Raw genomic sequence first — 25877 nt, forward strand, 5'->3', positions numbered from 1 at the left:
GTAGATTTGGCTCTGGCTCAAGGGAGGTCCCTTGTCATGAGATGACATATGAGGGTTATGCATATAAGTACCAAACCCTCACACTCCCATACTGTGCAGCATTTCCCAGCCTGGAGATAAACAGACTGTAGCTGTTTTAAAATAACAGCTATGTTTTTTCTCTGTTTATCTCTGTTTGCTGGGCTATTAGGTCCCTTTTCTTTATTCCTGCCTTGAGTCACCCTCCAGGTCTGTACGTCCTGCAAATCTGGTATGATACTTTCTGCCAGATATCACTTGTACCTGAAACACTGGGCAGTGTAAACTTTCTTTTAAAACTCTCATGAGTAATTGCCAAAAGGTGGTAGCTACAGTATCCCCAACAAATGCACATTATGAATGGTCCTCTTTTTAAGCCTAGAATTCCTTTAAACATGCCTGTTGGGTTTTGAGTACCTGCAGTTAAATGGTGTTGCTTTTGGCAGGGCTTGGTGAGCAAATGAGGCATAATCTCTCTGATCTCAGCAGTCTGGTCAGCCAGCCATGACATTCTCAGTGTCTTTTCTTTCTACACCCTGTCTGAACAGAGCCATAGCCCAGGCAGCTCTCAGTGGGGTTGCCAAAGATTACCATGTGCAGTGAAGCAGCAGATGGCAGGACAGTGGAAAATATGCAGTCCCAATCCCTGGGTTCACATGGGGTTCAGGGTTAAATTTCAGCGATTTCCCTCCCTGCTTCTTGAGCCCTTTGATAAACTGCCCTTTGAGAGCCGAACTCCTCAGCGTGCATTGGGAAGCTATTTAAAGTTCAGTTTTGTCCAGTTTTGAGAGTGGGTTCTAGACTGCAGTGGGAAATTTAAGAAGGCTGTGCTCTGCGGCCACAGAAGTTACAGCCTTCCTCACCATCCAAAGGCATCAGAGCAAGCATAAGTAATGAGGTAAATATGAGGACATCCTGAAAAATATGAAGTGGGGAAAAAGGAACATTGCAAACTTGGTTAGCTCAAAAATTGCGTAACGGCTGACTGAAGGGTGCCTCCACAAACTTAACTCAAACTTGTGCCCATGTGTTCTGATAAAGCCCTTTTTTGCACTTTTGTTTTTTTCCCCCCATGGACTCCATCTTTCTTATTCCTTGCACGGGGTAGGGAATTCCCACCTGAATTACTAGATGTTCAATCTCTGGAGTCAGAGGGCAAGGAAGGAGTTCTTTGACAGCAGACTTGTGTTGTGTCCCTTTCAAGGACACTCTTCAAGCCTTCCACTGGGAATGATTTCATCCCTTTTTGACTCTTCTGGGTTGCTTCCCTTGCATTGTTTCACAAATATCAAGATACTTAACATTCTCAAATTCCTGTAAAACATTGGCATTTTATCTCCATTTTTAAGTGAGAAACTAAGGTATGAAAAATATGTCTGCATTGATTGATTGGTTGATGTTCAGAATAAAACTCCCATCTGCTTGCATCTGAGTGCTTGATAGTCAAGCACACAGAGGAATATGCGGCAGTGACTAAATGAGTTAAATGACTTTCTAAGCACCTTTTCAGAATTTGCAGAAGCAGCCAGGGTAGTATTCGTTTTTCCATAGCGGCATCAGTCAGACTGAACTGTGAATTCACCAATTCCATTTCTGCAGATCTTTGTCTTTCCTTAGCTTCAGACTCCATAGGATCCCTGCCCTACTGAATTTCTCACAAGATAGTAGTCTCTGCTTGCAGACCAAGTCTATCCTCTGCACAGGTGGCAATCCTATTAGGAAAAAATTACCATACGTAATTAATCTAGAGGTGTTTCATGAAACTGTATCATTGTGCATTCAGAAACGACACTGGCACATGTAATCCAAACTTTTAATGCTAGAATTTACAGCTTTCTTCCTGAACACATACAGAATGTGTGTATGTGTGAGTTTCTGAGAGCATGCACAGCTACCTATGGGGATATTAAAATTATGTGAAAGGTCCCACTAAAAATACAAAGCCAGGAAATTCAGAATTGGGCTAACTTTCTGTCCTGGTTTCACCCCATTGTGCTCAAGTATTGTAGGCACATCAGAACAGCAGGTGATCTGACCGCCTCTTCTGTTCCTAGAGGAAGTGTAAACTAACTTAAATGGGAAATATCACAAAAACAGGATAACAATGAATTTCAGGAGTCCACAAAGGAAGAAGTGTCCTTAAAAATACTGATATTAAAACAGTAGTGAGCAGGACAAGTTGAACTGTGGTAAACAGACATTTTGTCTAGATGCTCTGGTTTTTGCCATTTAATCGCTTTCCAAATGTTTTGTTTTGCATTTTCTTATGTAAAATTTTTGTGGCAATTTGATGCGTTAATGTTTCAATGTTTAAGGTTGGAATCTTCTTTGTAAACTTAAGTAATCTGACTTCAGTGAAACTGCACCAATTTATCTTGCCAGAAAACTGAGTTCTCTGGGCTTATAGCTGCATATTTATTTTTATTTAATTTAAGTATTAATTACACTAGAGAAATGTTATTCCCACAAGGGAAGAATGCAAAAGTGGAATTCAATTTCACTGGCAATGTTTGATAAAGGGAATATGCATTGAAATGTATGTACATTTCAGAAAGCTGCTATAATTTTACTGTTTTATTGTGTTCAAGTGATTTTCTCAGTAAATACAGTGTCTGTTTCTTTGCCTTGGTGCTTTTTTCATTTTAAAGTGAAAATTAGCAACATGCCCAGGGTCTGTCCCAGAGGGGGGTTCGCTCTCGGCAATGGCTTTTATGCAACCTCCTGACGTATCATTTCTGCCTGTGGGAGAGCTGCCACTCTGCCTGGTGGCATTTCCAGTTCAGGGTTTGGGTGTGGAAGCCGTAGCACCCTTGCTTAACTTCATGGTCCCCTGAGGGCGATCATGGCCTGCTCTGAAATAAGGACATAACTTTTTATGGGAAGTTTAGGCAACCAGCAGTAACTACAGCTAGGTAAAATAATGTTTTTATTGTCCCTCTGTATACAGGAGGTCAACACAGCTAGGCCAAATATGTCCAAGTCTTTCAGGAGGAGAAGGGACGTGCTGTCTTTGTTGGCTTGCACTCTTCCTGATGTATTGTCAGCTTGCCTCTCTGCCTTTCCCTCCTATTCTCTTCTTAAATTGTTAGGGTTGGGAGTTTACTTTAGGGTTGGGTTTCTCCCCCCTGATAATTACTTTGAAGCTTGTTTCAAGAGGGTTCGTTGTTAAAATACTACACTTGAGGGGCGTTGCTTTGGTTTTATCCAAGACAATGACTTTCAGTCTTGTCCTGTTATGTCCTCAGCAGCCCCACTTGTCCCTGTTCAGAAGCAGAGCTGGGGAACTGGGGACAGCAGGAGCAGCAGAGTGGGCTGCAAGCGCCGTGAGCTGATCTCATACCCCATGTCACACACCAGCTTGGCTGCACGCCGCAGCATGCACTGTGAATGAAGATCTTTTTTGACTCTTCTGTTAGAGCTATGTGTTCAAGTATGTTATGGGTTGGAAGGGGTATCTGTAGCTGGAACAGTTTGTCCTTGTACTGGTAACTGCAGGCCATTGCAATTGAAGACTTGTACATTGGATTGTTGGGATAATCACTGGTGTTGGAGTAGTACTCACCACATCCTAGCTGAGAATCTAAACATTCATAACACAGAAGATGGAAGAAAATATAGCGCCTTGTGTTTTATGTGCCCTTTCAAGAACTAGAAAAAAAAGTGCTTGCTGTATTTGCAGAAGCTGAGATTTCTTTTCCTCCTCCCCTTCAGCTTTCTCTATTCCCTACCCACCTTGTTACTTCTGGATAAGCTCATTGCCTGTGGCTCTTTCCAGCTCCCTGGAAATACAGTTCAACTGTGTTTCAGGACCCTCTCTTGGTGGCTTCAGGACTCCTGCAGCAAAGGGTGGTTTATGAAAATTGAAACGCATTTACCAAATGATACATTGAGGGCTTTGTAAAGGGTGCCTTGAGAACTACCACTGTCACAAAGCTAACCAGAAGACAGTCCTAAGAAAAAAACAGTTGAGCAGCACAGCTCAAAGGGGAGACAGATAGAATTAGGGACATCTTGAGTTATGCTGTATAAGTGTCAAACCCATCTAGTACTGCTTATTAGTTTGCGTAGGAGGCAGAGTTTCAAATAAGTTATTTGGCTGTAGCTAGACCATTTTTCTCTCTCCAAGAAAATACATCAGCACTGACTCAGCAAAGCTGAATGCCACTGCGATTGGTGTTAAGGCTAGCTCTTATTACAATTTATTTTGTAATAAGAGTAATAAAAGTTCTTTTTACCTCTTACTTGAAGTGAAATGACACATTTTATACTCAGAAATTTACACATGAAAAGTTAGCACTTATGCGGGTGCACAGAAAGACACAGATCTGTGCAAAGCTTTGATTATACAGTGACCCACCGCAAGCTGATGTCCCAGCCACCTGGAGAGGCTGAGAGACCAACCAGACTGAGTTCCTCAGAGGTCAGAAGGTCCAAGAAACTGTATTAGTCAGTCATGTGTCACCAGGTAAGATTAAAAGCCTTGCCTGCTTCATCTCAAGGGAGTGCTAGGGTAAAGGCTGAATGTCTCAGCTTGAACCATCAAACAGCACCTTTTTTGATGTGCTACTGGTTGCTGAGAGGATGGAGGAGGGGAAAGACAGGGAGAAAAGGAAAGGGGTGTTAAATTTAAGGGCGCAGATATCTGAACTTTGATAGTTATTTAAGAAGGTAAGTTAAAATCTGGGTTTTGTGCAAGTTCACTTAGACTGCATTATATTTCCATTTTGTAAAAGTGCGGTTTATTCCTTTTGGTTGCATACATTTCTATCTATTGCAGCAACCATTCAGCAAAGCATGTACTTAACTCCAGTGGTTTACACACGCTTAAACAATATAAAGAGTCTGTGCTGATGGGTAAGCACACTCATGCTTACCCATAGCTCATACATGCAAGGGCTTGCCTAATTCTGTGACAGCTTAAATGAGAGGTTTAATTCAGTAACATTAGTTGTACAATTTAAAAAACATGGCTTAAATGAGTGTTAACAAATCAGAGTGGCTAAAGGCATTTATCTTTGTTTTAAAATTTAGGGTATATGAACTGCGATTAAGAAATCAAAGTGAATAGTTTGGAGCAAAAGGTTAAGTTTTCTGTAAGCGAAAAGCTGCACTGTTTATGTAAGTGCCATTAACAGCATAAACTTGGGAACAGGAATAACACTTTTACATATTGTTTTCAGCACTAATGTTTGGTTTTTCCTTTGGCATCTTTGATGCCTCACCTTTTCCTGTTCAGTGTACAGTTCCTGAGGGGAAAATACTTTAATTTAAGAAAATTTATACGAAGGAAATATACTAAAATAGCACTTTTTGCTGAGCAGTTATTGCTGGTATGTCACCCTATCCTTTTACCAAGCCCATATGATAGATCTGATGGGCATACTTAGTCCTGAATAAGGGGATTTTGAATGTGAAGTCTAATAGCTTTGTGTTGTACATTACACATGCAGATTGTCTGCTAATGAAACATCATTTTTTCACAGTCACTTTAGAGAACTACTGCTGTGTAGTCATAGAAATCATCCTGTCATTGTTCTTTGGGAAACCTATATCTGTTTGTATGCAAAACAGTCGTGAAGAGTTTAAAGCCCTGATGACAGATCCCCGGCTGAGGGTTAGCTCCACTGAATCACAGGGGAGCGTGGCTCGCTGTGCTGTGACAAACGTCACCTCTGATTCTCATCCTCTGGTGGTGGCGGATAGGTCACTTGCCTTACTTCCATGCGCATCTTTTACAGGCCTTACTAGTTGTCCCTCCAGGTAAACTTTGTGCTACCTTTCCATCTGCTGGGAAAAAGGAAAGGCTCCCTACTTTCTGCGTTCCCTCCCAATTTCTATACCCTGTCATTCCTCGTAAGATTGTCGCTCCCTTTTGTTTTCCCCTCAGATTATAAAAATCATTAATCCTTGTTGCCTCCATGCCTATTCATATGCCCTCCTGTTGCCCTCAGCTGTCCAAATGTTCTCAGTGTACAAGTGGATGTTGGGGGCAGAGGTGCTCTTGGGTTGAAGAGCATCAGCCCCCTCCAGTCTGCTACCCTCCTGATACTGCTGCTGCTTCCTACCTCTGCATGCCATTACCTTTCTGCTTCAATAACCTCATTTTTAAAATACAGGTAATAGTATATTTTCCATTACCCAAGGAATTCCATGGAAAGTGTGGTGCAAATGGAAAACGGGGCCAAGCAGACTTAGCATGTTTTACTGTTGGTATTGGAAAGCTCAGAATGTGTGTCAATGTATTACACAAGGAAATAATTCAGTTGATCTGCTGATTAACGTCTCTGTTAGCAATATCTAAAGGAACCAGTACAGCTTCATTTTATTGAAATCACACATTTTAAACTAATACAAAACAAGGATCACTTGACAATGAGGGTCAATTTTATCCTCGTATTATCAGACTGGCTTTCAAACTGTGATCTGTGGATTTTATTGTTACATAATTATTTCCCAGGGAATAACAACTTTTAGAAACAAGCCTATTATCAGTAGCTTTATCTTTCCTGTTTAGAGATCTCATGTATCCATTGGAAAATAGTTGGGGGTATGTAAACTGAAAAAGTGGGAAAAACATTGCAAGTGTATTAAAAATCTGAGAAACCCACTATCATAAGGTACTAGAACAATTTTAAAGGAAGAGAGAAAGAGATTGGAAATATTGTGATGAAGCAAAGTATTTCCAGCTATGCTATACAGGATTAAAATGTAAGGATTAAAGCACTGTATCTCATGTTTCAGGAAATAAAATTATTTATTGCACAGGTCAGGAAGTTGCTCTCCATGCAGTGCATGACTTTACAATGAGTTGCCTATGAATCATATCACCCTTATTTCATATATGTTTCATTTTGCAAAAATCTGATTGTGGACTTTCTGGCAAGCTCATCTAAGCGTAGCTGTTCTTGCTGTGTAAAATTTGCAGGGTATTATGAAGAGCTAGGAAGGAAAAAAATCCCTTTTAATGATGATTTTTCCATTGTTTCCAATCAGTGATGTTTCTATTTTGTATAATTATTGTTGTGAGAAGAACAATTTGTTGTTTTGAGAGTGGATTCACAAGATGCATGTGTTTAACATCTACTAAGTATCTACTTCACTAATTTTACCAAAATGCAGTACTGTATCAGTTGTTTCAATCAAGATACAGTTGAAAATTCCATTTAAACCCAAAATATGGAAGGTTAATTTAAATATGCATAACTTGATTTTTTCATTTGATTTACATTGACATAACTCCATTGATTTCAGAATAATTGTTACTGATTTTCATCAGTATAAACTAAAGGAGACTCTGGACTTTTCTTAGAAAAAAATGGGTGTTGCTTTGTTTTTTAATTTCAGCTTGTTACAAAAATGGAAAAGCTTCTCATAGAATGGAAATCATGAGCAGTGTGGATTTTCAGGCAATCAAAACATTCTAATGATCTCATTAAATGTGTCATTTACAACATCTATATGTTAAAAGAAATATGTTCCTTTGGGTTAGTAGAAGCACTGGGTACACAATGTGTTTGAACTTGTTAGGCTTCCACTAGAATCTATGCCAGAACTGTAGAAAGTTGGAGAAAGAAAAAAGAAAAAAAAAAAAAACCCACCTTTTTTTCTTGTGCCAGCATCTTTAGAGACAGAAACGTTCTTTATCATGTTTTATGCAAAATTAAGAAAAAGATGTTAAGGCAACTTAATAGACTGTGCTAGGACTGCATCTCAGCTGATAGATAAGTATGGCTATTAAGTGCTATCAGATTGACGGTTATTCTATGACATTACTGGGATTAATGATGGGTTTTCTTATGCATGAAATGACTAGTTTTATACAGCGATAGAAGTCTTGCTAAGACCACAGTTTTGTCATCTGTTGAGTTTTGTATGTAGCCTTGAGAGCTCGGAAGATGAGGATTGTTGAAAAGAAATAGTTGGTATAACAGTGGTTCTTAAAGCTGCTTCATCCGTTTGGCTACTTCTGATAAACCACAGATTCTAGAGAAAAACACCTATTTCAAAGAGCCAGCTTCCTGATGATACACAAAGCGTGAAACCCCAGTGCTGATAAAAGGAATGGGGTACTGATGCAGAGACACAGATTTATTTTTTTCTTGGCGTATCCAGCTTTGGAACTCTAGGTGCGTTGACAGCGTGCTTCCTAAAGCAATAGTTTTAAATATGTGTTAATGAGGGATGTGTCCAGCTTTCAAAACTGTATCTGTGCCAGTTGTAGGCAGCATCTTTCTCAGAGGGATGAGCTGCGAGAGCTGTTTTCCACCCTGAGACAGGCGGCGCAGCAGGAGGTGGGCCTGGGCTGGGGAGCTGAAGCTATTGCATTATACCTCTGCTATTTCTTTTTATTGTATATTGCTCCTATAGTGGTTTGCTGACAAGTTATGTGTTTTACAGATCAGGTCTGCTTGATGAGGAATCCTTGCTTAAAATTATATCTAGCATAAATCGGATTTGTAAATCAGACTTTATGGTTCCTATTGGAATGCTAATGATCTCAGAGGGAGGGTTTGGGTTTTGAAAACAAATCTAAGCTAATGCCCAGGGTTCCTGAATCAGCTGTTAATATCATGAAAACTCAAGTTTAAGGCCCCTTTTAAAATGGAAAAACTTATCAGGCACTCCTCAGCCAAGGCTGTTTAGAACGGCTGAAATGTGAGGACTCACCAAAGCATCCTTTGCAACATCTGGCCAGATCTCTGCTGTTGTGGTACAGCAACTCCTGTGGTGTCAGTAGCAACGCAAACCAGAGCATAGTTTGGCCCATCGTGGTTTGGATGTATTTGCTGCATAGGTAACTATGCAAGGCAGTTAGCCCAGCGTGCTTGGCCCTACCGCAGGAGCAAGAATGACTCTTCTCTCGGTTATGGTAGGATAGTAAGCTCCCATAATAGTGCCACTCTTACACATTTTGGACAAGTCTTCAAATAAGTCAAAATATATAATGCATTTATGGAGTTTTGAACACTCCACATTCATACTAAGTATGAGAAGGGAGGAGTGTTTTACAAAACCTCTCTGAACTGAGGAAGCAGAACAAAGTCAGGAGCCAGATGTGGGGCTCTGACCTCTCTCTTCCCTGCCAATCTCAGCTAGTTTTTGTTGCAACCACCAACACATTTCCACGTGAATTAGTAATGTTAGCAGCATAATACTGTAGGCCTTATTCAACAGTGATAACTGGTGGCATTTTAGCTGCTGCATCATCTTGGTCTGATGAAAATCAACACAGAGGGTGAAGTGATTAACACACCGGCAGATCTTGATGCTCTTACTGGTACTAACTGGTCCTTTTATGGAGCGAAACGCTCTTCTATGTTCAACATTAGCATGTCCTCAATAACTCCTGAGGAAGAAGGAAGCTAACCATTTGTGTCTCAAAAGGTACTTTGTATTCAGTTATATAAAGGTATCTGTAGCACTCTGCATAGACCTTTAGATAGAATCATTCCTGAGGAAAGAGACATTATGTCTGCCAAGTTTCAGGCCAAAGCAAGATTTTATAGCCCGATTGCAAACCCCTAGAACAGGGCTTTATAATGGAAATGCTGACATAGCCTTAACTCTTTTGTATGACTCCAGTGGGCATCAGCTTAAATTCTAGTTATGATGTGCATTTAATGGCCTGGGATCAAACATATAGTGTAATGGGGTATTTTAAGATTCTGTGTTTGAAGAGAATAAGTATTTAAACATTATTTATGAAACGTATCATTTAAATGCTTCTGAAATGTGCCATTCTGTCCTTAGCTGCATAAAAAAAATTCTAATCACATGTCTCGGAATGAACAGTAGCATAGTTTTCTTCCACAGCTTTAATGGCACTTCCAAGAGGAGGGTTGGTATTATTTTGTTGAACCCTTACTGGAATATTTCTGGAAAATAAAGGTTTTCATTTTTCACTGTGGTGCTTTTTAATTCTTCATTTCAGCCTTTTGAGGTATATTCTGATTTTGCTTGGAGACCTTTGAAGATTGTTTCTCTCCAGTTACTGGTAACTCTGCAAGAAGACAGCAATTACTAGTATTTTCCCTGTTGTGCTAGACGAATCTGCTTTTTCTTGTACAGTATCTTTCATATATTTCAAGTTAAGTTGATAGCATAAAAGTTCTCTCTCTCTCTTACACACACACACACAACCTAAAATGCTTTTTTTTTTTTTATGCTGAGGAAGTGTTTGCTCGAAAATGGAAGCTGACGATCATTAGTTGTGTAGGTTGACAGTAAAATTTGCTTTAATGAAGACGATGACTAGAACTCTCACTGCTTTTACTGCAAATGGGAATGTAGCGTTGAAAGCGAGCGGTTTTGCTTATTACTCAGTTGCAGCCTGGAACATAAAGCTGCATATTTTATCCTAGAAAAAAGCTTCTCCTTCAACTGCTATTTACTGAATAATAATGCTAACTGAAACTATTTCAGTGCAGAAGGTTAGGAAGTTTCAGAGCTAATCGTAATCTTTGTGTAATAGTTTCAATCTATTTTTAATTAATTAGTAATAATCTGTGTAAAGATCTCAAAGCACTTTGATAATGTAAAAAATGGAAACAATCTTTGGAGACGTGCCAGTCTACCTAAGCCAAAGAGACTCTGTCACTGGTTCTGTTAAGCCAGAACTCCATTCTCACTGCAAGCCCGTTGGCCCAGGAGCAGGGGAACCACAGTACTTTGCTTTCAGAAACTGCAATAGCAGAATCACAGTGTCGGTCCTGCGATTTGCACTGGTTTATCTTTGGGATAATCCTGTTTCTCCTGTTAAGTATGCAGGATGCAGTCTGGAAGAAGGGCTTGGGCTTTCATCCTGCAGTTGACTCATTTGTCCAATTTTTGAGGAACATTGCTGTAAAAAAGACTCTCCTGTATATTTTATTTCTGAAATTTTGCAAATCACAGTATTTTGCAAGCTTACTTTTTATATGAACAGTTTTACAGGGAATATGGAGATTATATGATTTTTGTTCTTTAAAAAAAAAAGCAAACTAATTATATATTATAAATTACTAATGACTGGAATTCTAATTAGTTCAGCAGTTGACAGAAAATTAAAATTCTATCTTAATCCTGTAGTAAACTATGAATTATTTAATTGATTCATTCTACATGCTTCTTATAGGTGCACTCTTTTTTTTTTTTTTTACCTTTGGCAGAGTCAAATGACACAAAAAGATGCTGTAGTTTCCTTTACAAGAATAATTAGTAGTCTGAAAAACACACTTCACATTATTTAATAATTTTGCAGCAGCCTATCATTTGTTTGATAAGAAACAGAAAATATTGAGATGCTTATCTCAAGAGCAGAGTTCCATAATGAAAAAACCTACATATATGCATTGAATGTACAAGCTGCACTACTTAGGAGTTTTGAAATTTGCTAAGACCATTTTACAAGTGCAGTCATTTTCACTAACTTTTCTGCTTTCCATTTGGATGAAATATCATCTGTCACCACTCAATCATTTTTTTTTTAGCTATTAAAAAGGCATGTAATTTTAATTTTTGTGGCCCATTAGTGTGCAAATGCCCATTGGGCTTGTTTAACCTGAATTCATGGTCTAAATTCAAATCCCTCTGCTTTTGAGGAGACAACCATGTTTTAGAAACACAGCTGTCGTAATCTAAAAATCAAGATATGAAAATAACTAGAAACAAATATTATTTAAAGCAACTCTACAGGGAGCAAAATAGGGTACACAAATTTTCCAAAGCAATACTGTGAACGAAATACATAAATATGATAAAATAAACTACAGCCTTCAACTGATAAATTGAAATCACAATTTTATGATCTTACTGAACCTGGGGGACAAAGAATCCCAAATAGCTAGAAAAGTAGAATGCATTTAACCATTACAGTCCTTTGGAGAATATGTAGTATTTGGATAGACTTTTTTTTTTTTTTAAATTAATTTATTTAGATGTATGCATTCCTTAAAAAAAATTTAAAAAAGAAAAAAGAAACAGCAACAAAATACTTGAGGGTGGTCTAAGATGTCTGTCTTCTTTATGTAACCTTTTGCATTTTGTGTTTAAGAAATGACATTCCAAATGATTTTCTTTGGCTTTATGCCTGGACTGAATACTGAGGCAGCAAATTAGGAATGCTTAAGAAGTCCCACAAAGAAAGATGTTTGCTGTGAAAGTGCAGCTAATGTGACACTTGCAGTGGAAGCTTCTTAGCCTAGTCAAACGATAAAAAATGGCATGGGTCTAGGTGGTGTGAGGGGGGTGAATGAAGACCGAAAGTACCAAGTGCTGAACTATACAAGGTGTTTCTTGTGGCCAGTTATCTGCCACTGTGACTACGCTGAATACTACCTTTTATTTCTATTCCAGGGGCTAACTTTGTTACGCGAAAAATTAGCCGATCTGTAGCAAAGATTCACCTTGGACAGCTGGATTGTTTCAGCCTGGGCAATCTGGATGCTAAGAGAGACTGGGGCCATGCCAGGGACTATGTTGAGGTAAGCTGTGGGCCACGTGCCTTTTTTTGAATCATCTTTGTGGTTGGAATACTGCTTATTGCTGTAACTTCAGGTCATGGTCTACAGAAGGCTATCTCAAGATGGTTTTGCCTATTGAGGCCTGTTAACTTTGTCTTGCTCTTGATTTCAGTCTCGGGAATCTAGTAACACAGCAGTCTACCCCAGGCATGACCTGAACAGAAAAATAAATCTTTGGATTTACATTCCTTGACTGAATTCCTTGGGAGAGGGGGCTGACTATGAAGTGGTTCTATTTTAGAGTATTTCTCCTATTGTTTTGACAAATGTTATGACCAATATTAAGATTGCAGCAAGATACAGTATGACCTGAAGTCAAAGATCCTGCTGGAGGTTGGTGGCCTTTATTATAATGAGGCAAGAATGATATATATTTTAATGATCAAAGGTCTAGCTGGTTATACATTAGTAAGAAGCATCACAACATCGTTGTGATGGCAGGTATTGCAACGCATGTGCCTGCGTCTAGTGTTTGAAATGTTTTTGTAGTCAGGATTTGTTTCTAATTTTATTCCATGCATCTACTTAAGCAGATAAACAAACAATACCCCTGTATTGTATTACAAGGATACATGAATGACCATGTAGGAAATATTGTCTTTTCCCCAGGGGACTTTTGTCCCCATTTTGGTGCTTAAAGATTTCCTGTGGTCATTGGACTATTTCTGTCTTTTAATAATTCCTTGCTGGGAAACCGGATTTGGCTCCACCATTCATTGATGTAGTTTAAAAAGATGATGACTGTTTGTTTTGGTTTTCTATATTACAAAGTAAGTAGGAAAAAGTCTGATTTGGGGCTTTTATCATAAATTGAGATTTAAAAGGTAAAATAAAAGCTGAGCTCTCTATTCTTGTTTATGGTAAAAAAGAAATCACAAGAACACAATATAAACTTTTGTTCTAGTTGATATTAAAAAAGTAAACAGCCATATCCCCTTGGCATCGAAAGGGTTACATCAAGTAAGCAAAGATGGTGATTTCTGGCAGCCAGCTATAAATAAGCTTGGCTTTTGGTTCTGTGCTGCATTTGTATGTAAGGTGGTAAGAGCACCACAAATGCCAGGACTATGCCTCCATGACTATTGTTTTATATTTGTGGCTACACTAGTTGAAGCAGTTAGTCTGTAAACCATCCCAATCATCTTTTTAATGGATAAAATTGTAGTCAAGAGTGTTCATGAAGTCAGTTACCAGCTCTTAACTGAAAGGAAGTAAAAGATAATCCAAAGGAAATGATCAGTTGCATTAACATAATGAGCATAATTTGCTAGCAGGCATTGGATATTCCATAAATACTTTGGCTATCTCATTCCAAGACAACTTGCACCAGATCATAAATTGTGGGATGAATTCTGATGTCTTCTTCCACAAGGGAAATCCAAAATAACCCTCTTGTGCCTAGTGGGTCAGACCCTTGTCCTGTGTTCAAACCTTTAGAAACAAAAAGGAAATGAGAACAAGTCTATCCAGAAGAATGACTAGCTTTCAAGGCCTTTGGCCTCCAGAAGGAATGTAGTTGTCCGAGGTCTACAGCACGAACACATGTTTGTTGTGTAAGTAGCATTCCAGACCTTTCAGATACACGTTTTGGGCCTGTCCCAAAATCTTCTGGAAAGAATTCCTCACTAAAATATAGTACATCTTGAGTATTTCTCTTCCCAGAGAGGTATCCCTTTGGATAATGGGAGAGTTATTATCAATTCTCTAATTCCCTGAATATCGTGGAAATGTGGTTACAGGCAGCCTTCTAATGGCTAAAAAAGAGACTAACTTTAAACTGGAAATAAACAATTATTTGAGGCTTTAATGGACTGGAAAGTAGGGCTTAGAGATTTAACGTTGTTCAAATAAATACATAGTATGTTAGAAAGCATGATTGTATTTACAAGCATTTGGGGAGCTTCCTTAAGCATATGGCTGAACACATAGGGATATATCTTATCCTCTCCATATGTACTTTTAAATCCCATTGATATTAATACAAGTAACACATGTGTGTATAGACTAGACCATGTACTGTGTTTTCTTTCTCCTTATTTCCTTATTAGGGATAATAATAAAACCATAAATACATCCCCTTTCGTTGATTTATAAAACATTATGGGTCAATTCCTGATCTCATGAAAGTTGATGACCAAACTCCCATTCACTTCATGGAGAGATCGTATCCTGTATGTATTGGAGTGGAGAATGTCTGGTGATTACAAAGCGCGGGCAGAAGTCAGGACTCTTGAGCTTTGATCACGTGTTCTTCTGACTGCCACTGGGATTCGGGGCAAATGCTTCTGTATACAGTAAAGCATGGAAGCACATGCCTGCAGGGAAGCACATAGGTGCCCACCAAGGGATGGGCTGCCAGTGTGCTCAGTGTTAGCTGTGGATTGAGGTCAGCTTTAGTAGCAGATGATTCAGAAGTTTGATGTTTAAACATAGGTTTGTGTCAAGGGAGAATAATTGGAATATGTGTTTGATTAGGTTTATGACCTGGGACTTGAACTGCCACATGCAGGAACTGAAGATCAGGTACAGCAGCATTGTGCTGGTGAATGAAAATCAGGAACTCTAACTCACTAGAAAGAAAGGTTTCCATTCACTGTTTGAAAGGAACAAAATATAAATAAATAGGCAGTGAAAATCTGGAGGGGAGGGGAGAGGTGGAGGATTATTAGTTTTATCCTACAATTATGTTAGTAACTCTTAAGATTTTTTGCAGAAAATGCTGCTGCCTCTTAGTCCCCCTTTCTCCATTTTTACTCTACTGTGATCCAGCACAAGTCTCATGGGATAGTATTAGAGACAACGATCAATGCCACCTAGTTGGAAGAGAAAAAACAATGTATCAGTGTTATTGATATATGAGTCTTCTGTGTGCTATTTTGTTGGTGAGGGTAATTTTTACCTTTTGTTTGTTGCAGAAAGTTCTAGTAAACCATCTGCTAGGTATTTTCAAATATTAGTAAAATAGAAAGCCTTAACAGTCTGACTCATTTCTATGCCATTTATAAAACACAAGGCATCATACAAATTTCCTCAGGCACTCACTCAAGAGTCTCATTTCAAATAAATATGGATTCTCAGAAATATTTAACTTGGACCATTAAAAGATACCTATCAATCCATCACTAGTTGGCTGTTTTTTTAATTTTCTATATGCTTAATACAGTAAATTAAGTTGTTTAAGGTAACCCGCAACTGAAACCTTGAAGTGTCATTCTTGGGGATGTAGTAGACACATTTATTTGTAAAGATGTAAAGGGAAAGCCAACAAATAGAACATAGTCATGTTGGAAAGTGGCTCTGAGAAAAGTGCAAGTTTTTATTAGGGTTTGACAGCTGAGGCTTTTTCTTCCTTTCCTTCAGTTTCTTCTTTATTACCTGCTGATGTTCAGGTTGCCTTCTGCAGTTGCATTGCCCACACCTCAGTGCTGTGCAGAGCAGAAATATTGCATTGATGAATTCTGTGGAAGAGCCTATCAATATATATCTTACAAAAGTTAAAAAAAACAAAAACAAAAACAAAAAACAAGTCAAAGATCACAGTTTTAATAGTCTTTAAGAATTCATACAGGTTAGAAATATTTTCTTTTGCCTTTAATAGAAATCCAGCAGTATTTCAAGCAATAATTACAGAGGACTCATAATTGGATCATAATTGTCTCCAATTCAATTAATTACAGGTCTAGTTAAATGTCTAAAATTGAGCATGTGCCTAAATTCATGGTGAAATCAGTGACCATTTGATATTCTAAATGTATGGCAATCAGCTTCCATTATTTTAGATTGAAAATGTAATGTAAAAACACCAAAGCAAAAAAGAACAGTTTATAAAGAAATAATATAGTAAGTTATTGTAAAGTCCAACCAGGCACATTAAGAAACTGTTTAAAGAGAGACTTTCCATCTTTTTATCTTTTTTTTTTTTTGATTCATACTTTTTGTGATTAAAATGCACAAGAAAATAGTCATTTTTATCGCATTAACCCATTTTGCGCATGTTGAAATTGAGATCTACAAAAAGACATCTACAGTGATGTCTTCTGTGTTTAAATCTCCAGTCAGCATCACCTGGTCTTTCATTCATGATTCTTCTGTTCACTACTTTAATAGGTAGAGACTGACCCTTGGAGACAGCTGCTGTTATTTCTGTTGTGGGAAATCCCTTCTTGTATGTTTCTGTGTATGTTTAAATATAAGTAATTCTGTCTGGCAAAAGTTTTTAAAATTTTATTTTTGTGCATAAGAAAAGGATTCAGCCAGCCAAGGCATTTCCAGTTCTGTATTATTGTTTTCTTGGAGTATTAAGGATGTATCATCTTTTTGAGATACGTTTTACCTTAGTCTGATAAGACTTAAAGTCTTTTCTGACACATCCTTTCATAAGCCCAGCAGAATACTTGCTTTTGAGAGTCTTGCTTTGTTGAAAATTTTTGGTTATAAAAGGAAAGCCAATTATATCTGTCTGTGTAAGTATCAATACCTCATATAGTTATGAGATTGGCTCATGAACTTGACATGCTTTTAAATGAAGATTATTACCCCTTTGTTATGGACTGAAGTGAAAAATCCCTTTTCCTTCTTTGCTGCTTAGTTTTTATGCTCAAAGTTAATAACTTTTAACGAAAGTTAAGAAATAATTCTAAACTCTCAATGCTGGACTTCTTTGAGTATGAGGGTAAAGATTTTTGAGTCATCCAGGTATTCAAGAGTATTTCATGTATTTTCAAATGAGAACTTTTTCTTTTCATCAGCTTGCCTGAGCTAGGGTAATTATTGGCTCTACTAAGCCAAATTGATCTTAAGATTATATCCGATCTGCTTTGATTGATGTGACAAGCAACTGAACTGATTATCTTATTGCTGCCATCTAGGTGAAGTAATTGTAAGAGCAGCAGGGCTTGTATGAATCTTTAGTAGAAAAGTTTGATAGGCTACGCTCCATTGTCTGGAACAACTACTGAACATTCATAAAACTTAAGAGGTATTTACTGAACCAGTATCTTGTCTAGAAGCATGTGTATCAGAGACAATGGCTATCCTACCTTAGTTTCTTTCTAATAGTTTAAAAACATGTTGTCCTTTTATAAGATGTAGAAGTAAGCCTCATGCTGAACTGCTTTTTGAGAAAGCAACACCTTCCCAAAGGAAGTACACACTTACCAATGGCAGAATAGTCTTTGATTTCCTGATGTAAATAGTTTGGATGTGTGGAGGTGTGATGTGTCCAGGATAAAGGAAGTCACATTTGACCATGGTAGTATGTTCAATCATTCATCCAAATACTGATCCAGTTCTCAGGATACCGTACAACCAATGAAAGTGGCCACAGCACTGATAATGGCTCAAATGAAATATGCCAAATCGCTTTGTGGAGTTCACCCAGCACTGACCCACAGGCACTGGCATTTGTATTAGAGCCACTTCTTCATGACACAACAAGAGTGCTGCATCAGCAGGTCCAAGAAGAAGTAAAAAAGATTGTCTTCCCTCTGGTTAAGTCTATAGAGAAAAGACACAGGTAGGTGGATTGCCAGAGTAAATTCATGATACCATTGTTTTAGTAAATTATTTGCATACGTTGCCCCTTAACTGAAGTGTTCCAACCCTACAAAAGAATTCAGGTCTTGACATGAGGTGGTAGATGGTGTCACTGGCCATAAAACAGGCATCTCCCTGGCGTATCTTTCATGCAGAATCAAAATAGGATTGCGTGAGACCCCATTGTGATTTCTCTCTCTCTCTGTTGCTGTCCAGGTAGGCTCCATCAGGCTCCCTCAGCTCAGTAAGGTGCATGGGGTCCATCCCACTTCACTTTTGCCTTCAGAAACCACTCTTTTAACACCCTGGTTTTAGTTAAGAACCTTGGAGTTGAACCGGAGACTTGGAACATTTTCTCCAAGGCTGTTTCTGAGCAGTATCAAAATAAAATCTTACAAACAATAAGCATGTAGTGAAGCTCTCCTCAGTGTACGTTTCTTCTTCATTGTCCCATGCAAGCAGAGAAAATGTTGATATTTAAATAACGATGCTTTCTTTCAGCTAGAGTACGAGTTCATGAGTTTATAGCAGCAAAATGTATGTATAATTCTCAAACATCTTCTTTCAGATTTTGAAAATAAGGTCAAACCTTCCCTTGTGAGAGAGAACATGTTTTAGAACAACTATGATAGTAAAAGTTTTTCTTTTTAACACCAAATAAAAGCTTACATTTTTGTAAATAAGGCTGCACAATAAAAGAGCTTATAATGCATTTCTTTCAGCATGTGTAGTTCAGACTATTAGAAATAGTTGCAATTCCCAGCAGAGTAACGCACTATCATCTTAATTTCACTCATGTAGATGATGAAAAACAAAACCAAGTTCTTCATGGATTTTGGTTATAAACCTCCTGAAATGCTAAAGTTTGTAAATAATGTGATTCTAAACAACTGCAACATAAGTGGGAAAATTCAAACATGCTTTAAACACATGCACACACACCCCACCTGTGTGTGTGTGTGAACGTATATATGTATCTGTTTGTGCATGGATGATTTTGTGGGAATTATTTTCAATGTCATGTATTTTAAGAGGTGCATGCATGTGCTATTCTCTGAGTTTGGTCTGACTGCGAATAAGAGATTGGACAAGAAAGAACATGGTTACAATAGACATGAATGTTCTCCATATTTAAAACATAAAAATGAAGAAAGAAAAGGGTTTTAATTACAATATGTAGGTGTTCTGTCTAATGCACATCAGATGGTATTGATTTCCAGCAGCAGTGCCTACTGTAAGTGTTACTGTTGGACCTTTTCCTTTCAGAAAACTATTCTGATGTATTTCAGAACTACAGCACCATTTACCCCTTTTTATTTTCTTGAAGCCATTTTTATGTGAGGGAAATATAATTGTAAAAATGGTTTCTTTCTTATTTACATAAATTTTCCTTTAGCTTTCTTTTCCACCACTTCTGTGTTTGACCTATTAGTGTTTTTAGGCTTTACAAAGCCAAAAAAGTGCTTTCCTCAGCAAAACCATCTGGTTTAGTTTCCTGTGCCTCAACAATGATATGTGTATTATTATCAAGGCCACCCCAGTGGTTTCTAAGTGGTCTTGTTACAGCGGTGGTCTTACAATTCAATTGGAGTGATGGAAAGGTTAGACTAAGGCTTCTTTCAAGTATAAGGTTTCCAGATTGATAAATTATATATTGTTGTCATATTTTTGAGGCCATTGTATCTTGAATGCAGTATCTCTTCAAATAACACAACTACGGGAGCCCTCCTGAAAAAAATTGCTTTTGCAATATGTTCTTCTTGAGGAATACCAAATTAAGGCACTTTTCAGAAGTAACTTTAAATGCATGCTGTGTTCCTGTGATTTTCGTTTTCTGCTCTGCCTGGCAACATGTGGAAAACCAAGTAAAATTATGACTTGGTTTTGACACGGACTAAAAGGGTCCGTGTTTGGGAGCTTTACTTATACTTGTGATAGGATCAGAAGAAAACGTACGGATGCCAGCAGAGAGACTGTAATGCAGTACATATACCATCACTCCAGTACGATGACAGTGCATGCTGCAGGACAATGTTTACTCATTAGCAAGTGGCAATGTAACACCAGGGTGAAAACAAACCAGACTTTCTAAAAAAAGGTCTTTTCCACCTTCCAGTCAGTCTTGTGGTGGTTTTAACTTGGGGTGACTGCAGATGAGACTGTGGGAAAGAGAATGAGTCTCATGAGGGAGATGGTGTTGCTGGACCCAGGGAGCGAGGACACCAGACAGCCTACTTGGGGCTGCAGCTGCGCCTGGAGGGAAACCACTGCCCCATCATGGGATAGAGTGTGTTCACCGTAAAGTGAATCTTCACAAAATTTAACAGCAAAGGTTTCACAAGTCTCTCTTCAGTGTATGTAAACCATGATTTCTTTAAAACTTTTTTTTTTTTTTTTCCATTTTAGTCCACACAAAGTTTATGAATTGGGTAAGTTTGGGGCAAATTTGATGGAAATGTTCTCATAAACATTCTCTAACCCTCTGTGTGCATAATTTTAAATACTTACTGTACAACAAGAAAACCCTGAGTTCATGGAAAAAAAATTGTTGAGACTTATGGGGGAGTTAATACAAATGAAACATATTCTTTAATCAGCTGAATAACTTCAATTGACATTTTTCTTTCCTTTCTTTGCTCTTTTTCCTATCATGGTGGGGTGGGAGGTGGGGAGAAAAAAAAAACAACAGCAAAACCTAACTAGGTGTGTCTACCTTTGAACTCAGAATTTTTTTATTTAGTCAGATGGTATTTGGCACCAATTTAAAGAACAGGAAGCAGCATCTTTTATTGGTAAATGTTAGGCAACATTAATAACACGTACTGCTACTAGCCCCACCTGTAATAACCCAGATAGTTTCTCTTTATTAACTAATCTGATTTATAGATTTATTTGAATCTTAGAGTAATGCGCTACATTCTGAGAAAGCTGTATAGCATAGTTGGTTTTAATTTTAATAAGGGGAAAAAAAATCTCTTAAAACAGATCATTAAAATTTAATGAGGACATTTTTAAAAACCCATAATGGTTCAATTTACACTGGAAGTCCAAAATAGCTAATGGTCTTGTTATGTCTGTGTGGTAACATCCTCACCATACCGTAATTGTTTTCATTTGAAATGAAGCCAGTAAAACATCATGGACAGTGCATTCCCAGAACTAAAGGTTTTAGCCCTCCAACAATTTCAGGTCATTCCACTGAAAGAAGAATTATTTCAGAGGATAAATTAAAATGTCAGGGCTCGGTTTTATTGTACTCTAGCTGTTAATATTCTATGTATTATTAAGAAGACTGGTTATCAGCAGAGTGACTGTTCTTGCCTGATCTGGGTATGGAAAAAAAATACGATTTTTTTGTTTATTTGAGTGGGAAACATTCCCCAAACCCGCAGGGTGCACTTAATATGCCACTTTTAGTTTTAGGAGAAATACTTGTATTTTAGCTGTAGGTGTTTTTGGATGAAGCCTTGACCTAACAACCAACATTAATGGTCCAAAGATAGAGCAGCTGAACTTTCCAGTCGGCCTTCTTTGGCCGGCATTAAGCTTCCCCTGGGGACAGTTGACTTGGTTACCAGGTTAAGTATGTGAAGAAAGCTTATTGCTGTCATGTGCTTGACTCCTCTCTCCCTTCCTCTCAAAAACTGTGTGATTTCTGCAACAAGAGCAATTGTTTGTTTCCTCAGGAGTATGAGGAGCATTACGTTTGCAAGGTAGGTGAGCGATGTTGGCATTTTCTTTTTCCCTGTCCCCAGTCAGGTCAGCAGTGGGGTTGGGATGGATTTGCCTGCAGCCGTGGAAGAGAAGAATGAAATAAACTGTGGATCCCTGACATCATCCTGTGCCTGCAGCTTACGTGAGAGCTGTGCAAAACAGCTGGCAGTTCCCTCAAACCCTCCCAGTGCTTCCTGCTCTGTGGACACTGAGGCTGACTAGTGCAGGGGAGCCCAGCAGCTCTCCTTCCCCCAGGCCCTGCTGGTGCACAGGCAACTCCTGGAGCGAGACAATGTGGTGGCCATTCCATTGCTTCTAGTGAAATCAGGATTTTGGTGGTGTTTCTTCAGTGAGTGGACCCATGTATCTGCTTTCTGCATTTTCTGTTGTGCAGTGGGATTAAAGGATGTCTGGCAATGGACTTGAGGAAGAAAAATCAGGGGATCCCTAACTATTCATATCAAATCTTGCTTGTCTGCAAGGACAAATTTTTAGGGGTTTTTTTGTGAGCTGAATGCAGTCCAGGCACATTTTGCCTAGCCTAGACTCTCTTGTTTCAATAGCATGAGACAAGCATGGCAAACTCTACCATTTGAAACCTCAAAGAGCCATGATCTCTTACTACGAGCCCCTGCTGAGAGGCATTCCCTGAACTGCTGGGTCCGTAGGAGTGTTGGGAGTGTTGACTTCTCATTGCACCAATATAACTTACATTCATGTTAGTCTTCTATTAAAAGAACAGGCACTGTCATGAAAACACGTTTACTCTCTAACTTTACTATTAATAACAAGCTTTGTACTTTTTAGAAGCTGATATTTCTAGTGCAAGTTGTTTGTTGTTATTTCTTGATCTGCAAATGGGTTTGAAATTTTTATTTTTTTTTAATATCAAAAGAGGTTTTCTTTCCTCCAAGTGCACTTCACAGATTTCTTTAAGGAGTGGTAAATTACATTAGTAGATCATTGAGTCCTAGCCATTCCTTAACCTCTAACAAGTGAGATGTTGCTCTATACTGTAACTCTTTATCAAGGCAGCCCTAATGCTAAAATACCAAGCACATATGTTGCTTTTGACATAATGAAAAGTTGGTACAAATGATACAATCTTGCTGCACTGTGTCTTATTTTAAAAGAAAAAGTAATTCTTTGTGTTGCCATTGCAGTATTTTTTCCTTATGCAATACAGGCATATTTTCCCCCTCACCATTAATTTATTACACGGCGTTTATTTCCAGACAAATCATACTTTTCCCTATCTGATGGGAATTTCTCTCTTCCTCTGAGGTGTTTTAAATTCAGCAAGCATCAGGTTTTTAATATATCATATTATATATCATATTCATTTTAAAGGGGAAATAATTGACAAGGGAAAAATATTTTAAGTGTACCCTTCTCATTTTATTGCCAGTGTTATTACTGATATCCAAGGTAGATATATATTAAAAGTACTACCAGTTTAAAACTGTTCATCTCCCAGATTACAAGCAAACCTGGGGTTTTTGGAGAAGTGTCAGGAGGCATGAGGTAGGATGGTCTGTAGGCTACGTGACAGATGTATATCAAGATGCAATAGGTCTGTCTCTTGGCAAGGGAAAGCCCAAAAGGCACTCAGCTGCTCCTGGGCACTGTGCCTCTTACCACCATAATCTCCTGGTTGCTGGCAGCCGTGCTCTCGAACCCCTGTGCTGAGAGAAGGTTGTGTTTTAAGTGCCATATTCAGGGCATATTCAGTGCAGCCAGGGCACCACCACTGCTCCTGTTTGTGTGTGTATATGTTTTTTTGATGTCTTATTTCAGCCCATAATACCTCATAAACCAGTTCTGGTGACTCCTGTGCCATAACTGTGGCATGCACCACTGGAACATGGCTTTCTGAATCGGTAGTACTGGTAGCAGAAATGGTACTGGATTGCCAGGAAGAGCCTGCTGTGGAGCAGTACCAGGCTGTGCTCTGCTTTCCAGGGATGCCAAGGTGGAGCACAAAGGAGCTTGCCTTCTGAGGAGCTTTTCCAGGCTAGCTGTACTGTCTGATGCCTCATCTCTAGGAGAATCTTCTTTTCTTTTTAAGTAATTTGAGAGCAGGTGAATAACAATTTAGAACTTGTGTTGATTGGAGGTTTGTGCAAGTTCTTATGGCCTGAGCACACTTAATGTAACACTTCATATAATGTACAGCATTTTAATGGAGTGTTACAAATATGGAAGCTAAGAAAACATTTTTAAAAATACTCTATTTGATCCTGATAGCAATAAAGGCTGAGAGCACTCGCATGAAGTGCGCAAGCCCCAAGAGGACTGGAGAGCTGTGCATTCCCTCCCTGCTCTCCTGGCAAGCCTGAGGACCGAGCATGCTGCAAACCAACTGCAGGAATTGGTTTGGAGTGAAATCTTTTTCTAATAATATGATTATTGACTTCAGTGGAACTTGGCTTCATCCATTGCGTCTTACGTTTATGCATGGGGAGGCAGAGTCTGGCAGAAGAGAAAGAGGCTCTGTGCCCTCACAGAGTTACTCAGTACACCTGTGATAGGGACAGCCACAAATTTGGCTCTAAAAATGACCTCAGAAGACATTAAAATTCCATTTAACGCGTTACCAATGTAAACAGGAAGCATAGTAAAGAGTTTTCACCTGCCCTACTCTGTGCCAGTTTTCAGCCTCAAGTACAACAGAATGATGAAATTGGTGCACAACTGCCCACTCCTTTTAATTAAGTAAATTAGACTTTCCTCAAAGAAGGCATTTTTGTTGCTGATTTTCATAAGGTCAGATCTAAAGAAGGGCAGTGTAAAAACAACAGGCACTTGTGTAAAAGTGCAGCTGGCAGAATAACAAGCTTGAGTAAAAAGTCCACCCAAAACAAAAGTAAATTAATCGTCATTGTTACCACATTCATTTTGAAGTGATTACAGAAAATAGTGTTAAATAATAGCAGAATCACGTACACTTGACATTTACCTTTAAAATACACTATGTGGTAAAATAAAAAAAGCCTCTGTTCCCTTGTTTTAATTTATTTATATAAGGTTTCTAAACAAGTTGTGTAGCAAAATTGCATGTTGATGACAAGCATTTAGTTGCACTAATTTGTACCAGTCTCATCATTTAAATACAATGTGTCATAAATACTTCAAGTCAGGGAAAAAATTCCAAATTCTGAAAACACTATCTTAACGATGTCTTGAATAGCTGTTTATGTTCTGGACTTGCTTGTAAAACAGTTGACTCCTAACTAAGCTGATAGTTTTATTAGTAGTATCTTAAAGTGATCCTTTTTGCCTAGATATGGGGTTTCACTGGGATGCTGGTTCATATAAAGTTTCTTTCACTGAAATAGCCTACTGACTTGTCACTGCAAATTCTGTCTGTGTTGGTATTAGAAAGTACTACTGGAGCTTACAGTATTATTACATTTTCTTGGAGGGAAAAAATCACACAAACTTTTATATTTCATGAAGGCAGATAAAAGCTAGAAAATAAAACTGCCTGTAAAGAAGGGCAAAACAGTGGTGTTCAGGCTCAGGGTGAAAGCTAGCATCTGGAATCCCACCCAGAACTAGCTCTGCAGCAGCTAGAAGGAGCACCGTCTGTCAGAGAAAAGCAAATTTATACTCAGGAGGAGCACAGCCAATGGTGGTATGCTGCCTCCTCATGGTGGGGGACATAGGGGCAACACAGGAGGACTAAGACCCGAGTTGATAAGGGAATGCTGTGTTCTCATCACCTGCTCTTGGGCCAAAATGAACTACCAGCTGCCACTGCTCTTGATTCTCCCTGTGAAAGGAGCCTGAAATTCTCCAGCCTGAGTGGGGCACAAAACAAAAACACGCATAGAAAATAGCAAACATTTGCATTAGATTTTGACGGTTTGTTTTCTTAGGGAGTGAAGAGTGGTGAGAGAAGGATGTGCTCAGTAGAGCACTTTGACTTGAAAATTGTCCATAACACTAATTTGACTTCTACTCCTGAAACTAAAAGGGACTGGCTTTGTAGGATGCCATTTACTGGGATATGAATATTCTGTATTTTTGCAGAATTAGTAATTTTGTATTATACACAGAGAGCCAGCTCAGCCTGCCCACCCAGTTAGGGGACAAGACAACAAACAC

At 38.5% G+C, this 25877-nt stretch overlaps 1 protein-coding gene across 1 annotated transcript in view; it reads left to right on the forward strand.

Moving 5' to 3' along the window:
• The window catches only part of GMDS (GDP-mannose 4,6-dehydratase), a 425970-nt gene that overhangs the window by 186899 nt on the left and 213194 nt on the right, over nucleotides 1–25877 (forward strand). The window contains exon 7 of the mRNA XM_074146368.1: nucleotides 12352–12479. Coding sequence (XP_074002469.1) covers nucleotides 12352–12479 — 128 coding nt within the window. The remainder of the gene's footprint in view (nucleotides 1–12351; nucleotides 12480–25877) is intronic.

This window comes from Numenius arquata, chromosome 4, assembly GCF_964106895.1.
Source record: "Numenius arquata chromosome 4, bNumArq3.hap1.1, whole genome shotgun sequence".
Taxonomy (NCBI): domain Eukaryota; kingdom Metazoa; phylum Chordata; class Aves; order Charadriiformes; family Scolopacidae; genus Numenius; species Numenius arquata.